Source organism: Oncorhynchus tshawytscha, linkage group LG01, assembly GCF_018296145.1.
Source record: "Oncorhynchus tshawytscha isolate Ot180627B linkage group LG01, Otsh_v2.0, whole genome shotgun sequence".
Classification (NCBI taxonomy): domain Eukaryota; kingdom Metazoa; phylum Chordata; class Actinopteri; order Salmoniformes; family Salmonidae; genus Oncorhynchus; species Oncorhynchus tshawytscha.
This window is the reverse complement of record NC_056429.1, coordinates 35128585-35152530: the sequence shown is the minus strand read 5'-3', so window position 1 is coordinate 35152530 and position 23946 is coordinate 35128585. Positions and strand designations below refer to the sequence as shown.

The 23946-nt window shown below is 41.9% G+C and overlaps 1 protein-coding gene across 4 annotated transcripts in view; it reads right to left on the bottom strand.

The window, feature by feature from the left end:
* Positions 1-23946, bottom strand: part of LOC112246643 (CMP-N-acetylneuraminate-beta-1,4-galactoside alpha-2,3-sialyltransferase-like) — a 97458-nt gene that overhangs the window by 25359 nt on the left and 48153 nt on the right. For all 4 annotated transcript variants that reach the window (XM_042320767.1, XM_042320762.1, XM_042320759.1 and 1 more), the window contains 4 exons: positions 18894-18988; positions 14016-14079; positions 13357-13452; positions 12912-13098 (listed from right to left, as the gene is read on the bottom strand). In XM_042320767.1, the coding sequence (XP_042176701.1) occupies positions 12912-13098; positions 13357-13452; positions 14016-14079; positions 18894-18988 (442 nt within the window). The remainder of the gene's footprint in view (positions 1-12911; positions 13099-13356; positions 13453-14015; positions 14080-18893; positions 18989-23946) is intronic.

The following is a 23946-nucleotide window of genomic DNA, read 5'->3' as shown; positions in this document are numbered from 1 at the left end:
TTGGGCAAAACTAAACATGGCGGTGTTCGCCTTAGCAATCTCACTAGGATAAAGACCACCTCCATTCCTGTCATTATTGAAAGAGATCATGATACCTCACATCTCAAAATAGGGCTACTTAATGTTAGATCCCTTACTTCAAAGGCAATTATAGTCAGTGAACTAATCACTGACCATAATCTTGATGTGATTGGCCTGACTGAAACATGGCTTAAGCCTGATGAATTTACTGTGTTAAATGAGGCCTCACCTCCTGGCTACACTAGTGAACATATCCCCTGTGCATCCCGCAAAGGCGGAGGTGTTGCTAACATTTACGATAGCAAATTTCAATTTACAAAAAAAAAAAGACGTTTTCGTCTTTTGAGCTTCTAGTCATGAAATCTATGCAGCCTACTCAATCACTTTTTATAGCTACTGTTTACAGGCCTCCTGGGCCATATACAGCGTTCCTCACTGAGTTCCCTGAATTCCTATCGGACCTTGTAGTCATAGCAGATAATATTCTAATCTTTGGTGACTTTAATATTCACATGGAAAAGTCCACAGACCCACTCCAAAAGGCTTTCGGAGCCATCATCGACTCAGTGGGTTTTGTCCAACATGTCTCTGGACCCACTCACTGTCACAGTCATACGCTGGACCTAGTTTTGTCCCATGGAATAAATGTTGTGGATCTTAATGTTTTTCCTCATAATCCTGGACTATCGGACCACTATTTTATTACGTTTGCAATTGCAACAAATAATCTGCTCAGACCCCAACCAAGGAACATCAAAAGTCGTGCTATAAATTCACAGACAACACAAAGATTCCTTGATGTCCTTCCAGATTCCCTCTGTCTACCCAAGGACGCCAGAGGACAAAAATCAGTTAACCACCTAACTGAGGAACTCAATTTAACCTTGCGCAATACCCTAGATGCAGTTGCACCCCTAAAAACTAAAAACATTTATCATAAGAAACTAGCTCCCTGGTACACAGAAAATACCCGAGCTCTGAAGCAAGCTTCCAGAAAATTGGAATGGAAATGGCGCCACACCAAACTGGAAGTCTTCCGACTAGCTTGGAAAGACAGTACCGTGCAGTACCGTAGAGCCCTTACTGCTGCTCGATCATCCTATTTTTCTAACTTAATTGAGGAAAATAAGAACAATCCGAAATTCCTTTTTGATACTGTCGCAAAGCTAACTAAAAAGCAGCATTTCACTTTAGCAGTGATAAATTCATGAACTTCTTTGAGGAAAAGATTATGATTATTAGAAAGCAAATTACGGACTCCTCTTTAAATCTGCGTATTCCTTCAAAGCTCAGTTGTCCTGAGTCTGCACAACTCTCCCAGGACCTAGGATCAAGAGAGACGCTCAAGTGTTTCAGTACTATATCTCTTGACACAATGATGAAAATAATCATGGCCTCTAAACCTTCAAGCTGCATACTGGACCCTATTCCAACTAAACTACTGAAAGAGCTGCTTCCTGTGCTTGGCCCTCCTATGTTTAACATAATAAACGGCTCTCTATCCACCGGATGTGTACCAAACTCACTAAAAGTGGCAGTAATAAAGCCTCTCTTGAAAAAGCCAAACCTTGACCCAGAAAATATAAAAAACTATCGGCCTATATCGAATCTTCCATTCCTCTCAAAACCTTTAGAAAAGGCTGTTGTGCAGCAACTTACTGCCTTCCTGAAGACAAACAATGTATACGAAATGCTTCAGTCTGGTTTTAGACCCCATCATAGCACTGAGACGGCACTTGTGAAGGTGGTAAATTACATTTTAATGGCATCGGACCGAGGCTCTGCATCTGTCCTCGTGCTCCTAGACCTTAGTGCTGCTTTTGATAACATTGATGACCACATTCTTTTGGAGAGATTGGAAACCCAAATTGGTCTACACGGACAAGTTCTGGCCTGGTTTAGATCTTATCTGTCGGAAAGATATCAGTTTGTCTCTGTGAATGGTTCGTCCTCTGACAAATCAACTGTAAATTTCGGTGTTCCTCAAGGTTCCGTTTTGGGACCACTATTGTTTTCACTATATATTTTACCTCTTGGGGATGTTATTCGAAAACATAATGTTAACTTTCACTGCTATGCGGATGACACACAGCTGTACATTTCAATGAAACATGGTGAAGCCCCAAAATTGCCCTTGCTAGAAGCATGTGTTTCAGACATAAGGAAGTGGATGGCTGCAAACTTTCTACTTTTAAACTCGGACAAAACAGAGATACTTGTTCTAAGTCCCAAGAAACAAAGAGATCTTCTGTTGAATCTGACAATTAATCTTAATGGTTGTACAGTCGTCTCAAATAAAACTGTGAAGGACCTCGGCGTTACTCTGGACCCTGATCTCTCTTTTGAAGAACATATCAAGACCATTTCAAGGACAGCTTTTTTCCATCTACGTAACATTGCAAAAATCAGAAACTTTCTGTCCAAAAATGATGCAGAAAAATTAATCCATGCTTTTGTCACTTCTAGGTTAGACTACTGCAATGCTCTACTTTCCGGCTACCCGAATAAAGCATTAAATAAACTTCAGTTGGTGCTAAATACGGCTGCTAGAATCCTGACTAGAACCAAAAATTTGATCATATTACTCCAGTGCTAGCCTCTCTACACTGGCTTCCTGTCAAAGCAAGGGCTGATTTCAAGGTTTTACTGCTAACCTACAAAGCATTACATGGGCTTGCTCCTACCTATCTCTCTGATTTGGTCCTGCCGTACATACCTACACGTACGCTACGGTCACAAGACGCAGGCCTCCAAATTGTCCCTAGAATTTCTAAGCAAACAGCTGGAGGCAGGGCTTTCTCCTATAGAGCTCCATTTTTATGGAACGGTCTGCCTACCCATGTCAGAGACGCAAACTCGGTCTCAACCTTTATATGATTGAGTGTAGTCTGGCCCAGGAGTGGGAAGGTGAACGGAAAGGCTCTGGAGCAACGAACCGCCCTTGCTGTCTCTGCCTGGCCGGTTCCCCTCTTCCCACTGGGATTCTCTGCCTCTAACCCTATTACAGGGGCTGAGTCACTGGCTTACTGGGGCTCTCTCATGCCGTCCCTGGAAGGGGTGTGTCACCTGAGTGGGTTGATTCACTGATGTGGTCATCCTGTCTGGGTTGGCGCCCCCCTTGGGTTGTGCCATGGCGGAGATCTTTGTGGGCTATACTCAGCCTTGTCTCAGGATGGTAAGTTGGTGGTTGAAGATATCCCTCTAGTGGTGTGGGGGCTGTGCTTTGGCAAAGTGGGTGGGGTTATATCCTTCCTGTTTGGCCCTGTCTGGGGTGTCCTTGGATGGGGCCACAGTGTCTCCTGACCCCTCCTATCTCAGCCTCCAGTATTTATGCTGCAGTAGTTAATGTGTCGGGGGCTAGGGTCAGTTTGTTATATCTGGAGTACCTCTCCTGTCCTATTCGGTGTCCTGTGTGAATCTAAGTGTGCGTTCTCTAATTCTCTCTTTCTCTCTCTCTCTCTCTCGGAGGACCTGAACCCTAGGACCATGCCCCAGGACTACCTGACATGATGACTCCTTGCTGTCCCCAGTCCACCTGGCCGTGCTGCTGCTCCAGTTTCAACTGTTCTGCCTTATTATTATAATCGACCATGCTGGTCATTTATGAACATTTGAACATCTTGGCCATGTTCTGTTATAATCTCCACCCGGCACAGCCAGAAGAGGACTGGCCACCCCACATATGCTCTCTCTAATTCTCTCTCTCGGAGGACCTGAGCCCTAGGACCATGCCCCAGGACTACCTGACATGATGACTCCTTGCTGTCCCCAGTCCACCTGACTGTGCTGCTGCTCCAGTTTCAACTGTTCTGCCTTATTATTATTCGACCATGCTGGTCATTTATGAACATTTGAACATCTTGGCCATGTTCTGTTATAATCTCCACCCGGCACAGCCAGAAGAGGACTGGCCACCCCACATAGCCTGGTTCCTCTCTAGGTTTCTTCCTAGGTTTTGGCCTTTCTAGGGAGTTTTTCCTAGCCACCGTGCTTCTACACCTGCATTGCTTGCTGTTTGGGGTTTTAGGCTGGGTTTCTGTACAGCACTTTGAGATATCAGCTGATGTACGAAGGGCTATATAAATAAATTTGATTTGATTTGAAGTCATCCAGCTTTTAGACCTGACCATCAATTACAAGGGAGCTCAGCCAGCCCAGAGCACCTCAACATCTCTTCTCATCAGACCTGGGTTCAAATACTAATTTAAATCATTTCAAATACTTTGAGCTTTTGCTTTAGCCTGCTTGGAATGCCAGATGGGCAAGGTTTGACATTTTGGGACTATTCTATTGGTTCATTAAGTCAGCCAAGCAAAATCAAACACAGACGATCTATTTGAAATTATTTCAGTTTCATATTTGAACCAAGGTCTGCTTCTCATGTTCTTCTGCCTCATGATTAGTCATTCATTCTTCTCTTCAGCTGAGATACTGGCAAAGTGAGAGCTGATGCTTAGCAGTTGGTCAGTGAATTTTAGCACACGTCACCTGTACAAATAAACCAGAGTGCTTCCTTTGATATCTCCAAATAAAGAGTGACTAAAATATGGCCAAGTTGCTTTGAGGTGGTTTGGCTGTGTGCCCAGGACAAGCCCAGACACAACCCACCTCTCTGTCAGACCAGTTCTGAATAAAGAGCCTTTCTGATTCTAATGGGGCAACAACATCACAGCAAGGGAGACATAAAGCCAGGCCCAGGGACACAGTCCCCCCCTCCCCTAGGTAAACCAAAAACATATGGTCTCAGGTTTCACCTGGTTGTTCAGAGGGTGAAAAGTGATGGAAGATGACACCTACTATTGAGTATTGCCTTTATTTTATTTATGATGAAGTATATTGTCCATGGTCTTGTTCAGACTCAACATGCCATAATCAACAGAATATACCCAATGCTTTTTAAAAATGTAGAACCTGTCACATGTCAGTCACACAGACAGAGTTCCAGGTCCTGTAGCAAGATCCCAAGCTAGATCTGATGGGCAGGGAGGAGAGCCCAAAAGTTCCAGGCCGTAACCTAGCCTACTGTGGTGGGAGGAGGTCCAGGAAATCAGGGCTTATTTTTCTCTGGGGAGGCCACTCTACTGCACTAAGCATGCTGTATATACTTCACAGAGATGTTCCAGATAACCTCAGACCGGTTTAGTCACATGGGGTTCCTTTTATGGGCTAGGAGTTTATAAAAAGCAAGTAAAGAACACCTCACAGCACAGGCTTTATATCATCTGTGTTTCCTTTTGTAAATAATATGTGTGAAATTTGTTTTGATTTAGAATGGATCATTATCTCGCAACTGTCTCGAAACAGGGACAGGGGGAAAAAAAGAAAGTAATCTATGCAAATAGCGAATGGAGGACACTTTTCCCGTGGTTAATGCTCATGACAGCCAGGTAGGCTATACTGCTGTTGTAAAGAGAAGCAAAGTGTTTATTATCAAGAAAGTATGCCTAGCCTATAGAAAGCTGATGGGATCCTCCTCTTTTTAATAGAGGCCATCAAAACTGCTTTCTCACGTAATTGCATAGGCTATAGAAATGTTGCTCAACATGATTTGATTTTTGATCACATTTGCATTGATGTCAGAGTGGTTAGAGGGACAATAGAGTGCTGATTACCAGGCAGTTAGCAAGCTTGGTAGGCTACTAATGACCATCAGGAGCATCAGAGTTAAGAGAAGCCTCGTTACGGTGACTAAACGGTCCTGTGGAATTTTACTGATGTCATGACTAGTGACTGCCGGTGTGGCTGTAATATGGTCACCGTAACAGCCCTATCTGTGGATCTGTTGGGTCGGTATACAAATTGTAGTTGGTCAAGAAAGTCAGGTAAGGTGGAGGTGTGATCTGATTTGCCGAAGGGTGGAGTTGGCAAGGGTCTTGTAGCCTTCCCAGAAGGGAGAGTAACAATGTGTAGCACGGGAGATGTGTTGGTAGATTTTCGGGAGCGTTTGCCTCAGATTTCCTTTATTAAAGACCCCAGCTACAATAAATGCGGCCTCAGGATATGTAGTTTCCAGTTTGCACAAAGTCCAGTGTAGTTCCTCATGAGCCATTGCGGTGTCGGCTTGGGGGAGAAATATACAGGGCAGTGACAATAGCCAAAGAAAATGATCTTGGAAGTTAATGTTGTCTGCATTTGATGGTGAGTTATTCCAGATCGGGAGAACAAAAGGACTTGAATTCCTGTACATTACCACAATCACACCATGATATGTTAATCATGAGACATACCTCCCACCTTAGTTTTTTCCAAAGGGTTCTTTCTTCCTGTCAGCGCGATGTAAAGAGAACTTTGTTGGCTGTATGGATGGGGACAATATATACGGAGAGAGTCTTGATTCCGTAAAACAGAGCATGTTACAGTTCCTTATGTCTCACTGAAAGGAGATCCTAGCCCTGAGCTCATCTACTTTATTGTCCAGGGGGCTGAATGTTTTAGCGAGTAATATACTCGGAAGCGGTGGATGGTTTGCTCGCAGCCTGACTAGAACTCCTTCTGGTGGAGCGTCTGGGATGAATGGGGCTGCCTCGGGAAATCCAAACAAAAGATCCAAACAAAATGTTCAAAAGTTATTTTTCGGTTGTAGGAAATGATAATAGAAACCTTCTGAGAAAATAATGTAAGTCATAACACCAATAAAGCGAAATACTGCAAAGTTGCCAGGGAGATAGAAACAGGGTGACCGTGTCTGTCGGCGCCATCTTGTCTGAACTGAGGACATACAACCACAACTTGCTCTATAAATGCTTTGCATAAGTACTTGGGATAAATACATTTTGAAATGAATGTCTTTAGTGAAGGCCACTACTTCATGGGCTGTATTGCAGTGTTAGTTATATAATTGTGCGATACCTAGGCCTTCATGAAAAGGCAACACATTTTTTTGTATATGTAAAGACAATATTAAATCAAGAATAGTCTAATGGGTGACAATACTAGCCTATAACTTGTGAATGATATATTATCACTTGTGTATGATGCCCAGCTTAAGGCAAGAAACAGCGCATGCCTTTTTGCTACGAATTCAAATCATACTCGCACTCGTATATATGCCTATATGTTTTGCTAAGTTTTATATCACAACTAAAGTGGCTAAATAACTTAAGATTAAGCACATGAATCTGCTTTACAACTGGTGTAGAGCCTAATAATTAAGCATTATATGCATAATTGCATTTGCGATTACTTTTGAGAATAGTGTTTTCCCGCTAATTGATTGCATTTTGGAACATTCGTGCTTATACATCGGTTCTTCTTTTAAAAGTTGCATCGTACTGCAGCACAGTTTGCGGACTGCCGCATAATTCTATGGCACGTTATTTAAGTGTCAGCCATGGTTGCAATTAATGATAGTTAGTGCTAATTTGACCACCAGAGGGCATCTTTGAGAAGCATTTGACAGTTTTTAATATTGGCTGTACTAGAGAATTTAAACACTTTTTTGTAAGAACATAGTATATGGAATTGATTTTCAGAAATGTAGCTTAATTTGATTCATAATATGTTGTTTCTATTCTATACTACGATTAAGATAATCCTACCAACAGGACATTCAAAAAAATCGGTGAAAAACGTATGTTTCACTGAGTCATGGCTGAACGACGACACAGATAAAATGGAGCTGGCGGGATTTTCCATGCACCAGCAGAACAGAGAAGCTACGTCTGGTAAGACGAGGGGTGGGGGTGTGTGTCTATTTGTCAATAACAGCTGGTGCGCGATCTCTAATATTAAAGAAGTCTCGAGGTATTGCTCGCCTGAGGTAGAGTACCTTATGATAAGATGTTGTCCACACTATCTACCAAGAGAGTTCTCATCTATATTATTCATAACTACTGTATCTATTTACCTCCAAAAACTGATGCTGGCACTAAGACCGCACTCAACCAACTCTATAAAGCCATAAGCAAACAAGAAAATGCTCACCCAGAAGCGGCGCTCCTAGTGGCCGGGGACTTTAATGAAGGCAAACTTAAAGCCGTTTTACCTCATTTCTACCAGCAGGTCACATGTGCAACCAGAGGGAAAAAAACTCTAGACCACCTTTACTCCAAACACAGAGATTCATACAAAGCTCTTCCTCGCCCTCCATTTGGCAAATCTGACCATAATTCTATCCTCCTGATTCCTGCTTAAAAGCAAAAACTAAAGCAGGAAGTACCAGTGACTCGCTAAATATGAAGTGGTCAGATGATGGGAATGCTACGCTACAGGACTGTTTTACTAGCACAGACTGGAATATGTTCCGGGATTCATCCAATGGCATTGAGGAGTATACCACCTTTTAACAGCTTCTACCCCCAAACCATAAGACTAAATAAATAAAATGGCCACTGGACTATTTACATTGACACCACTCCCATTTGTTTTTTACACTGCTGCTACTCACTGTTTATTATCTATGCATAGTCACTTCACCCCTACCTATATGTCCAAATTACCTCATCTAACCTGTACCCACACACATTGACTCGGTACCGGTACCCCCTATATGTAGCCTCGTTATTGTTATTTTATTGTTATTTTTTGTTCTTTTTTACTTTAGTCTATTTGGTAAATATTTTTTTAAACTCTTTCTTGAACTCCACTGTTTGTTATGGGCTTGTAAGTAAGCATTTCAAGGCAAGGTCTACACATGTTGTATTCGGCGCATGTGACAAATAAAGTTTGATTTGACTCCAATCAAGTTGTAGAAACTTCTCAAGGATGATCAATGGTAACAGGATGCACCAAGTCTCATAGCAAAGGGTCTGAATACTTATGTAAATAAGGTATTTAAAACATTTTTTTCTTAATACATTTGCAAACATTTCTAAAAACCTGTTTTCGCTTTGTCATTATGGGATATTGTGTGTAGATTGATGAGGGGGAAAAACGATTTAATACATTTTACAATAAGGATGTTATTTATCAAAATGTTGAAAAAGTCAATGGGTTTGAATACTTTCCGAATGCACTGTATGTATTTGTGTAATGATGTTATATGATATACTGTTTTATTTTATTGTATGATATGCCTAATGTGTCTGCACCCCAGGAAGAGTAGGGGATCCAACAATAAATAGAAATACCCACCTGTCTGTCAATGTGTGAATAGTGATCCAGACTCACAGGACCACCCCAGTGATATGCCTATCATCCATCCATCCATCCATCCATTCACTGTCTGTCTATGGGCATTGGGCAGGCCAGGTAAGCCCAGATCTGAGATACTGTTGCTCTCTGATGCGCATCAGACCCCTGAATCCCATAGCCTGTCAGCCTCCAGCCCTGCCCCTCCCCCCAACCCTCTGAACCCCACACACCCTGACCCACCTCCTGCTCTAAGTGATCAGAGCATCGACAAGGACAGGAGGGAGTCTGTCTATGGAGCCCCTATAGATGTCCATATCCATGCAATTTATGCCAACATCAGATACAATACTATAGGATTTGACTCTGACCCATCCTTCTATAAAGATTGGAGAATGAAGAGAGGAAGGGAGAATAAGGTATGCTGTTATTTTGAAAGTAGGAACGTGTTGTATGTGTTCTATTCCCATTCAACCATGAAGGAATGACCATAGTGACTGTAACCAGAGCTAGACATTTTTCTTCTCAGAGACCAAAACCATGTCAGTCACAGCCCTCTACAAAGCAACCTTAAAATGTCATAGCCCTCTATACTAAAAAGCAACATTGGAATGCTGCTCTAAAACTTTGGATTAAAATGTACTGTATGGTTATTATTACATTCACATTCATTTACAAGCAGGGATTAGAGTTATACCCCTTAAATGAAGACAGAGAAATTCCACAAGGACAATGACACCTCCCAATCCCATTCTGTGTCCCCACTTGCTTCAAGATGTCCACCATTGTTTCTGAACCCAAGAAAGCGAAGTTAACTGAACTAAATTACTATCGCCCAGTAGAACTCACTTCTGTCATCATGCCCAACCTGCCCTGTGAAACTAGGTCCTGGACTTCCTGACAGGCTGACCCCAGGCGGTGAAGGTAGGCAACAACACCACCGCTACACTGATCCTCAACAGGGAGCCCAACATGGGTGCGTGCTCAGCCCCCTCCTGTACTCCCTGTTCACCCATGACTGCATGGTTACGCACGTCTCCAACTCAATCATCAAGTTTGCAGATGACACAACAGTGGTAGGCTTAATTACCAACAATGATGAGACAGCCTACAGGGAGGAGGTGAGGGCCCTGGTGGAGTGGTACCAGGAAAATAAACTCTCCCTCAAACTTGAAAGTGTATTCCGGTTTCTTCTGGATCAAAAAGTGGTTTAGCTAGTGGGTGTGGAAGGGGGCATGGCAATGGATGTGGCTGGCCAATTGCCGTGGCTGAATTTTAGAGAACATTTTAGAGGCTTCCATCTTGGCGGTTGAGAGAAAATGTTACAGGTTTAAAGCAAATTTCCTGCGTTTCTACATATTCTGCCATGGAGCTGAGAGAAAATGTTGCCGTCTTAACACTCATTTCCTGCAATTTTATGCATTTGCCATGGCTAAGGATGTGTTCTTATAACAAAATACATACAGCTAAATTAATTGTTTTGGGAACTTTCATTTCTCCCAAACTGTTTAGATTTATTCTGGTGATAAAAATATCTAGATACATTATCTTTTCTACATGTTTGTATATATGTTTTGGTCATTTAAGATTACACTGAAAACGGTTTTCCATCCCAAAAATGTATTTAGTTTTTACATTGTTTGGACTGAGGCGGCCCCAAAAAATACATACATATTCTTCATACAATTCAGTATGGTATAATGGTACAAATGGTATAATGACAGTAAATATGAATTCTCCAGTCACAACAAGTGCGGAGTTCCAAAGTCAGATTATAAGGCTACTATTATCTAGTATTATCCACTTTTAAATTGTTTTTTTAACCTTTATTTAACTAGGCAAGTCAGTTAAGAACAAATTCTTATTTTCAATGACAGCCTAGGAACAGTGGTTTAACTGCCTGTTCAGGGGGAGAACGACAGATTTGTACCTTGTCAGCTCAAGGATTTGAACTTGCAACCTTCCGGTTACTAGTCCAATGCTCTAACCACCAGGCTACCCTGCCAATTGCGGTAAACAGTGTGGTAAAGATGGGTATAAACAGGTAAGTGACAAAATAATGAAACACCAACATAAAGTGCATTAATACGACATTGGGCCACCATGGGCCAGAACAGCTTCAATGCACCTTCACATAGATTCTACAAGTGTCTGGAACTCTATTAGAGGAATGCGACACCATTCTTCTATGAGAAAGTCCATGATTTGGTGTTTTGTTGATGGTGGTGGAAAACAGAGGTGCATAAAGATGGCGGCCAGCATGCACTTACCACAAATTCCAAGTTCGCTAAATTCCTAAAAAAAAATTTATGGTCATTAGCAGAATATACATGATCCCAATTTTAGCTTTAAGATGCTGGCAATTATTGGCACATTAAACCACATCGCGCTCCCTACTGTAGTTTAAAAACTCAGTGGATAGTGAAAATGTCAAGAACTTTGAACAATTCTTCAAGTGCAGTCGCAAAACTATCAAGCGCTATGATGAAACTGGCTCTCATGAGGACTGCCACACTAAAAGAAGACCCAGAGTTACCTCTGCTGCAGAGGATACGTTCATTAGAGTTACCAGGCTCAGAAATTGCAGCTCAAATACATGCTTCACAGAGTTCAAGTTACAGACTCATCCCAACATCAACTGTTCAGAGGAGACTGTGTGAATCAAGCCTTCATGGTAGAATTGCTTAAAAAACACCACTACTAAAGTACACAAATATGAAGAAGAGACTTGCTTGGGCCGAGAAACACGAGCAATCAACATTAGATCGGTGGAAAACTGTCCTTTGGTCTGATGAGTCCAAATTTGAGATTTCTGGTTCCAACCACTGTCTTTGTGAGATGCAGAGTAGGTGAACGGATAATCTCTGCATGTGTGGTTCCCACCGTGAAGCACAGAGGAGGTGTGATGGTGTGGGGGTGCTTTGCTGGTGACACTGTCTGTGATTTATTTAGAATTCAAGGCACACTTAACCAGCATGGCTACCACAGCATTCTGCAGCGATATGCCATCCCATCTGGTTTGCGCTTAGTGCGACTATTATTTGTTTTTCAACAGGACAATGACCCAACACACCTCCAGGCTGTGTAAGGCCTATTTTACCAAGTATGAGAGTGATGGAGTGCTGCATCAGATGACCTGGCCTCCAAAATCACCCGACAATGTAGAAAATAGTAAAAATAAAGAAAAACCCTTGAATGAGTAGGTGTCCAAACTTTTGACTGGTACTGTATATGTTTTGATAAAGTTTGAATAACAACTAAAGTAGCCAAATAACTTCTTAAAATTAAGCACGTTAATCTGCTTTACAAGGGTTGTAGAGCCTAACTGGCATACATAAGCACTGCCTGAGTTTCAAGTTTGGGGAAGATAATTTTCACAATGAAAACTGATTTAAAGATAGTTTGCATTCAATTTCAATGCTAAATGCATTAACTCCAGTAACAGGAACTTGCCCAATTATAATACAACTCAAGTTTAAAAATTCTAAATAACAATTCCATTTAAATTATTTTTATTTTCCAATTCAGGCAGTCTGAATTCCAATTCCATTCCAGGGATGATTTTCTTTTACAATATGACAATTTAAATCCAATTCAATTCCAATAAAAAAATACATGATTGCTACAATTCCAATTGAATTCCAAGTAAATTCTCCACTTCCTGCTTGAATTCCAGAATTGAATTTGAAATTAAATTGGAATTGATCCCAACCCTGATGTTCTCATGACATGGTTTTAACGTTTTCTCCATGAATTGGGATTCAATTGGAACTTTACCTAACGTTGTAGGAACGGTCACTCTTTGCTGGATTACCACTTACCAGCCTCTCTTTAAAGATCATGGACCGCAACCATTTGAAGTCGAGAGCTTTGAAGGCAGAGAGAACGAAGAGGGAGTCCTGTTCGTAGCGTTCAGTCTTCTGGATGGCTCCCTCTGGGTAGGTGATACGCATAGTGGTCCGGGAGCCCACATCTTTCTCATAGCCACTCACTGGGGCCTCGTTCAACCTGCAACACACACAGGTCAACTGGGACTAGGAATCTATAAACATATGGTTCTCACAATCACTGGCTCTTACTCAATTGGTCTTTCCTTAATTCCTCGCATCCTCTCTCTTCGCCTCCTTCTCAAAACATTTTGGAGAAGGTCAGAACTTCGGATGTTCTCCTCTAGTGCTCTTGAGAAGGAGGCGAGGATAGAGGATGTAAGGAATCTAGAAAATATTATTTAAGAACCCTGGAGGTGATGTGCCTTTTAAAACTGACCTTGCAATCACATTGTACTCGTCAATCCTTGCACCCATAGACTTGTTGGTCAGAATAGCACCATTTCCCATGATTATGCACTTTTTACAACTCAGACTAGAAGAGCAGGAAAAGAACAGCAGAAAAACAACATTTCTGTGAGGTTTGTGGAGAGGAAAATGACAAGTACTGCAGTGATGTATTCTGATATTATGTGTAGTTGTGCAATTGCTATCAGGTTCCCTGACAGCATTATGTAGTAGAGAATGTGACCTCTGTTAAGTCTGAGTTCTACATTCCAGGAGGAAAATTAAAGACATTCCCAATTTCCTTAGTTGATGATATCAGGTCGGCAAATAATGGTTGTGGAAAGAACCAAGCCCTTAACAAGACAGAACACTGGAAAATCAGCAATGTTTTCGGGATTGGTAGAACATATTTCTTGCCTGGTCCCAGATCTGTTTGTGCTGTCTAGCCAACTTATATGGTTGTTTTGGCATGACAATGACCAAAAATTGGCAAATCAGCACAAACATATTTGGGACCAGGCTAGAATATTTCTGAGTAAGCCGAGAGTTTGCATACTGGAGGTTAGTTTCTGAATGTCTTGAGAAGCAGGCATGACCCTTTAAACACCCCAAGATGCCCCCTGATGTTGCTGAGTTAGAGGTGCGAAATACCTGTCCAGCTCATCTTCCAGACCATAGCTCTTTGTGGCTGTCAGAATATTATCTATGATCTTTTCTGAGGAGAGAAGAGAAGATTTTTAAACCAGCACATTTTCTGGGCAGCAATCCTTGGACCCCAAGGAATGAGGTTACATCAGGTTTCCCCAAGGATAACGCCCCCACTATGTTAAAGATAATTTAAAAAACAATACAAAAAATAAAAATAAAAACACTATAGTAAATACTACAGTAATATCCGCAAAAACACTAAATTAATTACTATAGTATTTACAACAGTTTTTACTAAATTAATACAACAGTATTTATACTGCGACTCGTTTCAGGAAACTAGACGTATGTCGCGCATCACTTCACAGGAGAGCCATTTGAACCTAAACTTTTGTTTTATCAAAATATTTTTTTTTTTGGCAGAAATACCTTCTGGAACATGTGAAATTTCATGTGACTTAATAACAAACTTGTACGCCATCTGTAGATATGTATACAATTGTTAAATTACGAGCCTAGTTTGTTCAGCCACCAAAATATATAGGAAACTTCCCGCTAGTCAACATTGGCTGAGATAATGAGAGGGCTGGACAAGGCGAGACATGAGTTCGGATTTGTCTGCCATGTAGCACGCTTCTGTCTATAACATGAGCTGGTAGGTATGTGTAGCTAATCCTTTCTAACGCAGCTTTTTTTGAACAATATCACGTAGTAAAACCGTAAAAAGCGAAAGTGTTGCTCTCAGGTGGAATTAGAGTATGATAGCTCAGGAGACTGAGAAAATTCTGTCGTTTGATTGGAAATATGCAGAGGTAGTCGTAAAGAGAACACACAGAAGGCTATTGTATAAAACACCTGTCTCAGGACTACTTCAAATATAGGGTAACCATGGCATCTGTGAAAGAGAGGGAGAAGTGTCTATCCATGTATACAGGTAAGATAGTCTAGCTAGCTACAGTTGAAGTCGGATGTTACAGTTGAAGTCGGAAGTTAACATACACCTTAGCGAAAAACATTTAAACTCAGTTTTTCACAAACAAAAGTTTACATACACTCAATAAGTATTTGGTAAAATTGCCTTTAAATTGTTTAACTTGGGTCAAACGTTTCAGGTAGCCTTCCACAAGCTTCCCACAATAAGTTGGGTTAATGTTGGCCCATTCTGGTGTAACTGAGTCTGGTTTGTAGGCCTCCTTGCTCCCAAGAATGAACCAGACTTGTGGAGGTCCACAATTTTTTTTCTGAGGTCTTGGCTGATTTCTTTAGATTTCCCATGATGTCAAGCAAAGAGGCACTGAGTTTGAAGGTGGGCCAGTAAACGTCGGCAAAAAAGTGTCATTAAATTGTTGCCAGCAGCACAGTTATGGTCACCAAAGCTCTGGATAACATAAAACAGCCTAACCAGCTCTGCTAGGGGGAGTAAAATGGTCAGTGAGCTCTTCTCTCATTTGTGTCTGGAAGTAGCTAGCCAACGATAGCCAGTTACCTTGAGTGCTTGACTGCTGTTGTTAGGTCAGAACGCTCGGCTCAACCCTACTCCTCGGCCAGAGTGTTCAGTGTGCGCTCTAAACGCCCCCTAGAGCGAAAAGCTCTGAATTTGCGAATGGACAATCTGACAATGCTCTGAGTTTACAAATGCCAAGAGCGCACTCTGGTACACCAGATTGAATTTACGAACACACCCATAGTATAAACCAGCCTTAAGTCTTGAAATCTTGGGTTGTTTAGTACATGGCCTTACATGTGAATCCTTGAAGAGATGGGTGGGGCTAGGGCTTAACATGGTGTGAACGATGCTGAATGGGTGCAGACAAAGAGCTCTCCAGTAGGTGTACCAAAACATTCAAGGGCCATCAACTTTCAAAGCATAATAACTTTCTCATTGTTCCTCAACTGCAGGGTATGATAGACCATTTTCTAGCTCTGAGTCTCTACTTTTATCCAAGGCTAAAAACACCACTTCAAATTTTGCAACATAAGACCAAATTGAGCCGGTCGGTCAACTATAGTAAACTTTACTACAGTATACTAGTCATGTCCACAAAAACACAACAGTGAATACTACAGTAACGCCCATAAAAACACTACAGTGAATACTATAGTATACTCCAGCAAAAACATTACAGTGAATACCATATTATATAAATATATTAATGCTTCAGTATTTAGAGCATAGTATTTTTCATATGTGCACTGGGAGGCCCTAAGTCTTTCTGTAAACTCTACAGTAAACAAATGCTCTCACTACCTCACTTTGTTTCTTGTCCTTACACACCGCTGACCTTTATGCATCTTTGAAGTATGCTTCCCTTAAACTGAGATGCCCATTGTCTGCCTGTTCAACAACTCTTGCTATTTATCTAGTCAGTTATAGTTGGAATACATTATTTTATAGGAAGGAAAAACTTAAGTACTGTTTCCTAGTCCATACTTTCCCTGGGTCTTTCCACTATTTACATAGCCAGTTATTCTAGCAAGTCCTAGGGAGTAACTATGAAGTACAATTTCCTATAGTTCTTAGACTGAGATGCTCCTGTCTGCACAACAACACTAGCTAGGCCTATTTATATAGCCAGTTATTCTAGGAAGATATAAAAGGAAAGGAATGACTGCAATCCGGATGTTTTCTATACAATTGACAAGGGTAAATACACTTGGCCTATAATTCAGGAGATCAAGTTTAAATTAACAGTAATTGCCTAAACAATTGTGAGAGCTGAATCGCTGGACCATCTGTCACGAGATGAAAGTCCACATGATTTGACTGTATACTGTAGGCTTAGGCCAAGTAGGCTACTTGCGTGCTATTCGTGATTATTGACGTTAAACTAAATTTCCAGAGCATTAAATTGCTATTAGGCACTTGTGTTCAATTCTCAGATGCAGTGGAGATCATAAAAACCATGACCCAAAGATGACCCATTTTAGCAAAATATGTTTTTCAGTTAGCATACTTTTTTGAACATAATTATTACTGTAATTGGAATCAGCCCATTGTTAAAACAATATTGCCTATAGCAATGTTTCCTAATGCTGGTCCTGGGGACACAACAGGTGCACATTTTAGTTTTTGCCCTAGCACCAAACCCACAATTTCACTAGTCAATAGTTTGATGATGAGTTGAACAGTGCAAAAACAAAAATGTGCACGCTTTTGGGTCCCCAGACCCTGGATTAGGGAACATTGACTATAGTGAATTATACTATAGTAGATTTTGTCATGGGATGTGTCAGTATAACACATGATTTTGAAAGAATGACACATCCCGTGCACAATCTACTATAGTATAATTGAGGATCACTCAGAGGCAGTGAAAAGTATAGGTGTAGAGACAGTCGCAGCTCTGTCCAAAAGGACTTGCATATCTGCATTGTGACTAACACTGGAGAGATGGGGAGTGAGAGGGCTGCATAATAAAAGGTATCCTTCTCCCAAAATAGTGCACTACTTTTGACCAGGGCCTATAGGGGTCTGATTAAAAGTAGTGCACTATATAGGCAATAGGGTGCAATTTAGGATGCAGCCAGGTAGAAGAGTTGTTGACTACTGTGGTGATATCCTAGATATAAACAGACAAGATCAATCAGGCTGGATGGGAATCATTTGAAAGGATTGTCTCTCCTTCCAGCCAAACCACACAGCTGATATCAGATGAGGGCTAGGCTACCATAGCACCATCTGCAAGGGTGAGGCACCTAGGCTAGGCTCACTCCTGAAACATCCCAATGTCTGACAATGAAGGACTCTAGTTCTGCCAACCAATCAATAACAAGACAAAGGCTTACAGTATGACCTTAATAATCTATGTTCAGGCAGAAGTGGAAACCACATGTTTAGTGTGATCCCTCAAACTGCCCTACTACCGAGTCACAGAACAGAAAACGCCCAGAATGTGTTGGTTAGTTGGGAGAATAGAGGGTGTTGGTTGGGCTTCCTGGTTCCTATCAGCCATGAGGATGAGGGCAGGCAGTCAGGCCACAAATAGCTCACTGATTATTACTGATTAATAGGTCTCTCTTACAGAAGAGATTACTTCAATAACCTGTATAAATAAAGGTTAAATTAAATAAAACTGATTAGATGATGCTGTGTTGAAGACAGGGTAGTGGCTGGCTACATACTGTAGCTAATCATTCCACAACTAACATGTGTTTGGGTGGGAGACATGTGGCGTGAGGAACAAAGGTGTAGGGCTGAGACTGGGCTTTCCAATTAGGGCCTGAGACTGGTAGGCAGAAGGATCTGACAGTGGTCCTGTAGTGTGTTGGTGTTGCTCAATGGTACTGTTCAGTATTACAGAGAAAGGGCATGGATGGAGTTTGGTATCAGATTCAGACAGATTTCTATGAGAACACTAGTTAGCAAACACCCTTCCTCTAATACCGAGAACCAAGAACATAAAGGCATTTTCTGCACATGCAACATGGAGAGCTAGACTACAAAGTCATCCTCCTGATACCTTTCCAGGGATATTTATATATTTAGCACAATATGAGCGCACTGACACCATCATTATCGTCATTACATTTAGACAGATTTCTATTAAAACAGGTATAACATTGATATTTAAATGAACCCAAATGTGTAACATCAACTTTACAAGGGATTTGATGAGATTAAACACGAGTTAAATTGGTGATCAGATTGCTTTAAAAAATATATGCTTTGCTTAGCTGTGAACCCTGCATAGCTAGGAGAAACAGTGAGGTTATTCTCAATAAGGCCAGTATTTGGACATTGTGTACTGTCCCTCATCTAAGCAGTCACCCAAAGCACTACCTCCCTGTAGTTGAGCTAGTGGTCAACAGTGTCCTCTCCCAGGGGCTCCCCATTCCTCATGGTCATCCAAAATGAAATAGATCTAAAATGGAGGTCCATACCTTGCATTTTCATTCCAAAGGGTGGGAAGAATTTGCTGATTTTGGTGAATCGTCTAAAATTCGGATCAAGGAACATGGGGACTGGTTTAGTGAACCTGGAGAAAAACAGAGAGAGCACAAGATATAACAAGTGAGAGTGAGGCTAATGAGAATTAACAGGCCATAAATTCAGTGCATTCGGAAAGTATTCAGACCCCTTGACCTTTTCCACATTTGTTGTTGTTACAGCCTTATTCTAAAATTGATCAAATAGTTTTTTCCCTCATCAATCTACACACAATATCCCATAATGACAAAGGAAACACAGGTTTAGACAATTTTGCAAATTTATTAAAAAGCACCTTTGGCAGTGATTACAGCCTGAAGTCTTCTTGGGAATGACACTACAAGCTTGGCACACCTGTATTTGGGGAGTTTCTCCCATTCTACTCTGCAGATCCTCTCAAGCTCTGCCAGATTGGATGGGGAGGGTGGCTGCCCATTTATTTTCAGGTCTCTCCAGAGATGTTCGATCAAGTTCAAGTCCGGGCTCTGGCTGGGCCACTCAAGGACAGTCAGAAACTTGTACCCAAGGCCACTCCTGCGTTGTCTTGGCTGTGTGCTGTTAGGTTCTAATTCTCAGAGTAAATAACTCAACGGACACTATGAAAGCTTAACCAAGTTTAATTCTTGCCAGAGGATCAATACAGCTGCATTTGACAAAACGTGTTTCCACCACCACAAGTATTTATACTCTAATGTAGGCACTCCTTCTCTCCAATCTATCATGGTTTGACAGGAAGAGGGTAATAAACCATAATTTCTCCCTTAACCTGTAGTGACACCCCATCCCATGAACGGGACCGTTGTCATCATCTGACACTAATTAGCATAACACAATGAACATAAATCTTCCTAGAAAATATTCCTATTCATGAAAATCACAAGTGAAATATATTGGAACACAGCTTAGCCTTTTGTTAATCACCCTGTCATATCAGATTTTCTATATATGCTTTACAGCCAACGCTAGACAAGCATTTGTGTAAGTTTATCGATAGCCTAGCATAGCATTATGCCTTGCTAGCAGCAGGCAACCTTGTCATGGAAATCAGAAAAGCAATCAAATTAAATAGTTTACCTTTGATCAACTTCAGATGTTTTCACTCATGAGACTCCCAGGTAGACAGCCAAAGTTCATTTTTTCCCAAAATATTATTTTTGGAGGCGAAATAGCTCTGTTTGTTCTTCACATTTGGCTGAGAAATAGCCCGGAAATTGCGGTCTCCACAACGCCGAAAAATATTCCAAATTAGCTCCATAATATCGACAGAAACATGGCAAACGTTGTTTAGAATCCATCCTCAAGGTGTTTTTCTAATATCTATTTGATAATATATCCGTCGGGACAATTCGTTTTCAGTAGGACCGATTGGAGTAATGGCTACCTCTGTATGTTACGCGAGAATCTCTCTCGGAGCCACCATGTGACCACTTACGCAATGTGGCCTCCTATGGCTATTCTTCAACAGAAATGCGTAAAACTACGTCACAATTCTGTAGACACCTTGAGGAATACGTAGAAAGCGTAAGCTCGTTGATGGTACATTCACAGCTGAATAGGGAGTCATTGGAACGCAGCGCTTTCAAAACCTGGGGCACTTCCGGATTGGATTTTTCTCAGGCTTTCGCCTGCAACATCAGTTCTGTTATACTCACAGACAATATCTTTACAGTTTTGGAAACGTTAGAGTGTTTTCTATCCAAAGCTGTCAATTATATGCATATTCTAGCATCTTTTCCTGACAAAATATCCCGTTTAAAACGGGAACGTTTTTTTTCTCCAAAAATGAAAATACTGCCCCCTAACACCAAGAGGTTTTAAGGGGATCTGACCTGACCTCAACCCCTCAGTTGCCTAATCCACATATGTCCATCCATATCCTCTATAGCAATCCTGTGACTTCCTCCCATCCACCCACCACATTCCAAAGCCATCTGGCTCCTGCAGATAACCATTAATGTCTGATGTAAAAACTAGTCTCTAGGATAGCAATGTTCCAAGTTTAACACAGCATCCAACAGTCCTCCCATTTTGAACATTTTAACTCCACACTGTTCAACATTACATCCACTTGGAAATTACATATAAATGAACAAACAATAATAATAAAACATGAACAAAAAAGTAAATAAAACATGATTATAAATGAACAAACAATGATAACAAAACATTCACCGTGAGGTTTACAAACTCAGTGACTTATGGCCTCTGTGCATGGTGTGATCATAAAACAATCTTATTTCCATCTCTCATCACACAACAGAATGACATTCCAGCTGAAGCTGGTGGCTTCCTCCACTTCAGCTAGAGATAATTTTAGTTTCTCCACTTTCTCCTTCTGGTTCCTAAGAGAGTGATAGCATAAGACTTGATGGCGCTGACAGAGATGGTTGCCTTGTTTCAGGTCCTCAGAAAACTATGCAGTTACTTGTTTTTTTAATGTATTATTTCTTACATTGTTAGCTCAGAAAATCTCAGGTGTTATTACATACAGCCGGGAAGAACTATTGGATATAAAAGCGATGACTACTTACCATCATTACGACCAGGAATACGTCTTACCCGAAATTGATGCTTTGTTCGGACCTCCACCCTGGACATGTGATCTTATCCCAGAGGCCGACCCAAAACAAAGTGGTCGCCGCAGGAGAGGCAGACGGAGTGGCCTCTTGGTCAGACTCAGAAGGCGAGCACACCATCCACCGCTTCCTAGCATATTACTCACTAATGTCCAATCTCTAGATAACAAGGTGGACGAAATTAGGGCATGAGTTGCCTTCCAGAGAAACATCAGAGATTGTAACATTCTGTTTCATGGAAACTGCTCACTTGGGATATGTTGTCAGAGTTGGTAAAGCCACCCGGTTTCTTCATGCAACGCGCCAACAGAAACAAACATCTCTCTGGTAAGAAGAAGGGCGGGTGTGTATGCCTTATGATTAACGACTCATGGTGTAATCACAACATAAAGGAACTCAATTCCTTTTGTTCACCTGACTGATTGTAAGTATTCCTTACAATCAAATGCCGACCGCATTATCTTCAAGAGAATTCTCTTCGATTATAGTCACAGCCGTGTATATCCCCCCAAGCAGATACATCGTCGGCCCTGAAAGAACTTCACTGGACTCTATATAAACTGGAAACCATACATCCTGAGGCTAACCTAAGATCAAAGCTAACCTAAGATCAATATTACCTTAATTCTATCAACATATCAAATGAGTGACACGAGCTGGCAATCTTCGGACAATCTGACCATGAATCCATGTTGTTGCTCCCAGCCTATAAACAGAAACTAAAACAGGAAACGCCCGTGCTCAGGTCAATACAATGCTGGTCTGACCAATCAGATTCCACGCTTTAAGATTGCTTCGATCACGTGGACTGGAATATGTTCCGGATAGCCTCAGACAACAACATTGATGTATACGCTGACTCATACCCGCTGTGACTATTAAAACCTTCCCTAACCAGAAAACATGGATTAATGGCAGCATTCGCGCAAAACTGAAAGCGCGAACCACCGCTGTTAATCATGGCAAGGCAACCGGAAACATGACCGAATACAAACAGTGCAGCTATTCCCTCCGCCAAGGCAATCAACCAAGCAAAGCGTCAGTATAGAGACAAAGTAGAGTTGTAATTCAACGGCTCAAACACGAGACGTAAGTGGCAGGTTCTACAGTCAATCACGGATTACAAAAAGAGAACCAGCCCCATTACGGACATCGATGTCCTGCTCCCAGACAAATTAAACAACTTCTTTGCTCGCTTTAAGAACAATGCAGTGCCACTGACACGGCCCGCCACCGAAGCCTATGGGCTCTCCTCCTCCAACGTGAGTAAAACATTTAAACGAGTTAACCCTTGCAAGGCTTCCGGCCCAGACGGCATCCCTAGCCGCGTCCTCAGAGCATGTGCAAACCAGCTGGCTGGTGTGTTTAGGGACATATTCAACCAATCCCTATCCCAGTCTGTTGTCCCCACATGTCCCCACAAGGTAACGGAACTAAATGACTATCGCCCCATTGCACTCACTTCTGTCATCATGAAGTGCTTTGAGAGACTAGTCAAGGATCATATCCCCTCCCCTCCACCCCACCTAATACCCTAGACCCACTCCAATTTGCTTACTGCACCAATAGGTCCACTGACAATGCAATCGCCATCCCACTGCCCTATCCCATCTTGACAAGAGGAATACCTATGTAAGAATGCTGTTCATTGATGTTCATTGACTACAGCTCAGCATTTAACACCTCCCAAACTCGTCATTAAGCTCGAGACCCTGGGTCTCGACCCCACCCTGTGCAACTGGGTCCTGGACTTTCTGACGGCCCGCCCCCAGGTTGTGAAGGTAGGAAACAACTTCTCCACCCCGCTGATCCTCAACACTGGTGCCCCACAAGGGTGCGTTCTCAGCCCTCTCCTGTACTCCCTGTTCACCCATGACTGTGTGGCCATGCACGCTTCCAACTCAATCATCAAGTTTGCAGATGACACTACAGTGGTAGTGGTAGGCCTAATTACCAACAATGACGAGACGGCCTACAGGGAGGAGGTGAGGGCCCTCGGAGTGTGGTGTCAGGAAAATAACCTCTCACTCAACGTAAACAAAACAAAGGAGATGATCGTTGACTACAGAAAACAGCAGAGGATGCACCCTCCCCATCCACATTGACGGGACAGTAGTGGAGAAGATAGAACGTTTTAAGTTCCTCGGCATACACATCACAGACAAACTGAAATGGTCCACCCACACAGACGCCCTGGTGAAGAAAGCGCAACAGCACCTCTTCAACCTCAGGAGGCTGAAGAAATTTGGCTTGTCATCTAAAACACTCACTAACTTTTACAAATGCACAATAGAGAGCATCCTGTCGGGCTGTATGACCGGCTGGTATGGCAATTTCACCGCCTTCAACCGCAAGGCTCTCCAGAGGGAGAGCGCATCACCGGGGGCAAACAACTTGCCCTCCAGGACACCTACAGCACCCGATGTCACAG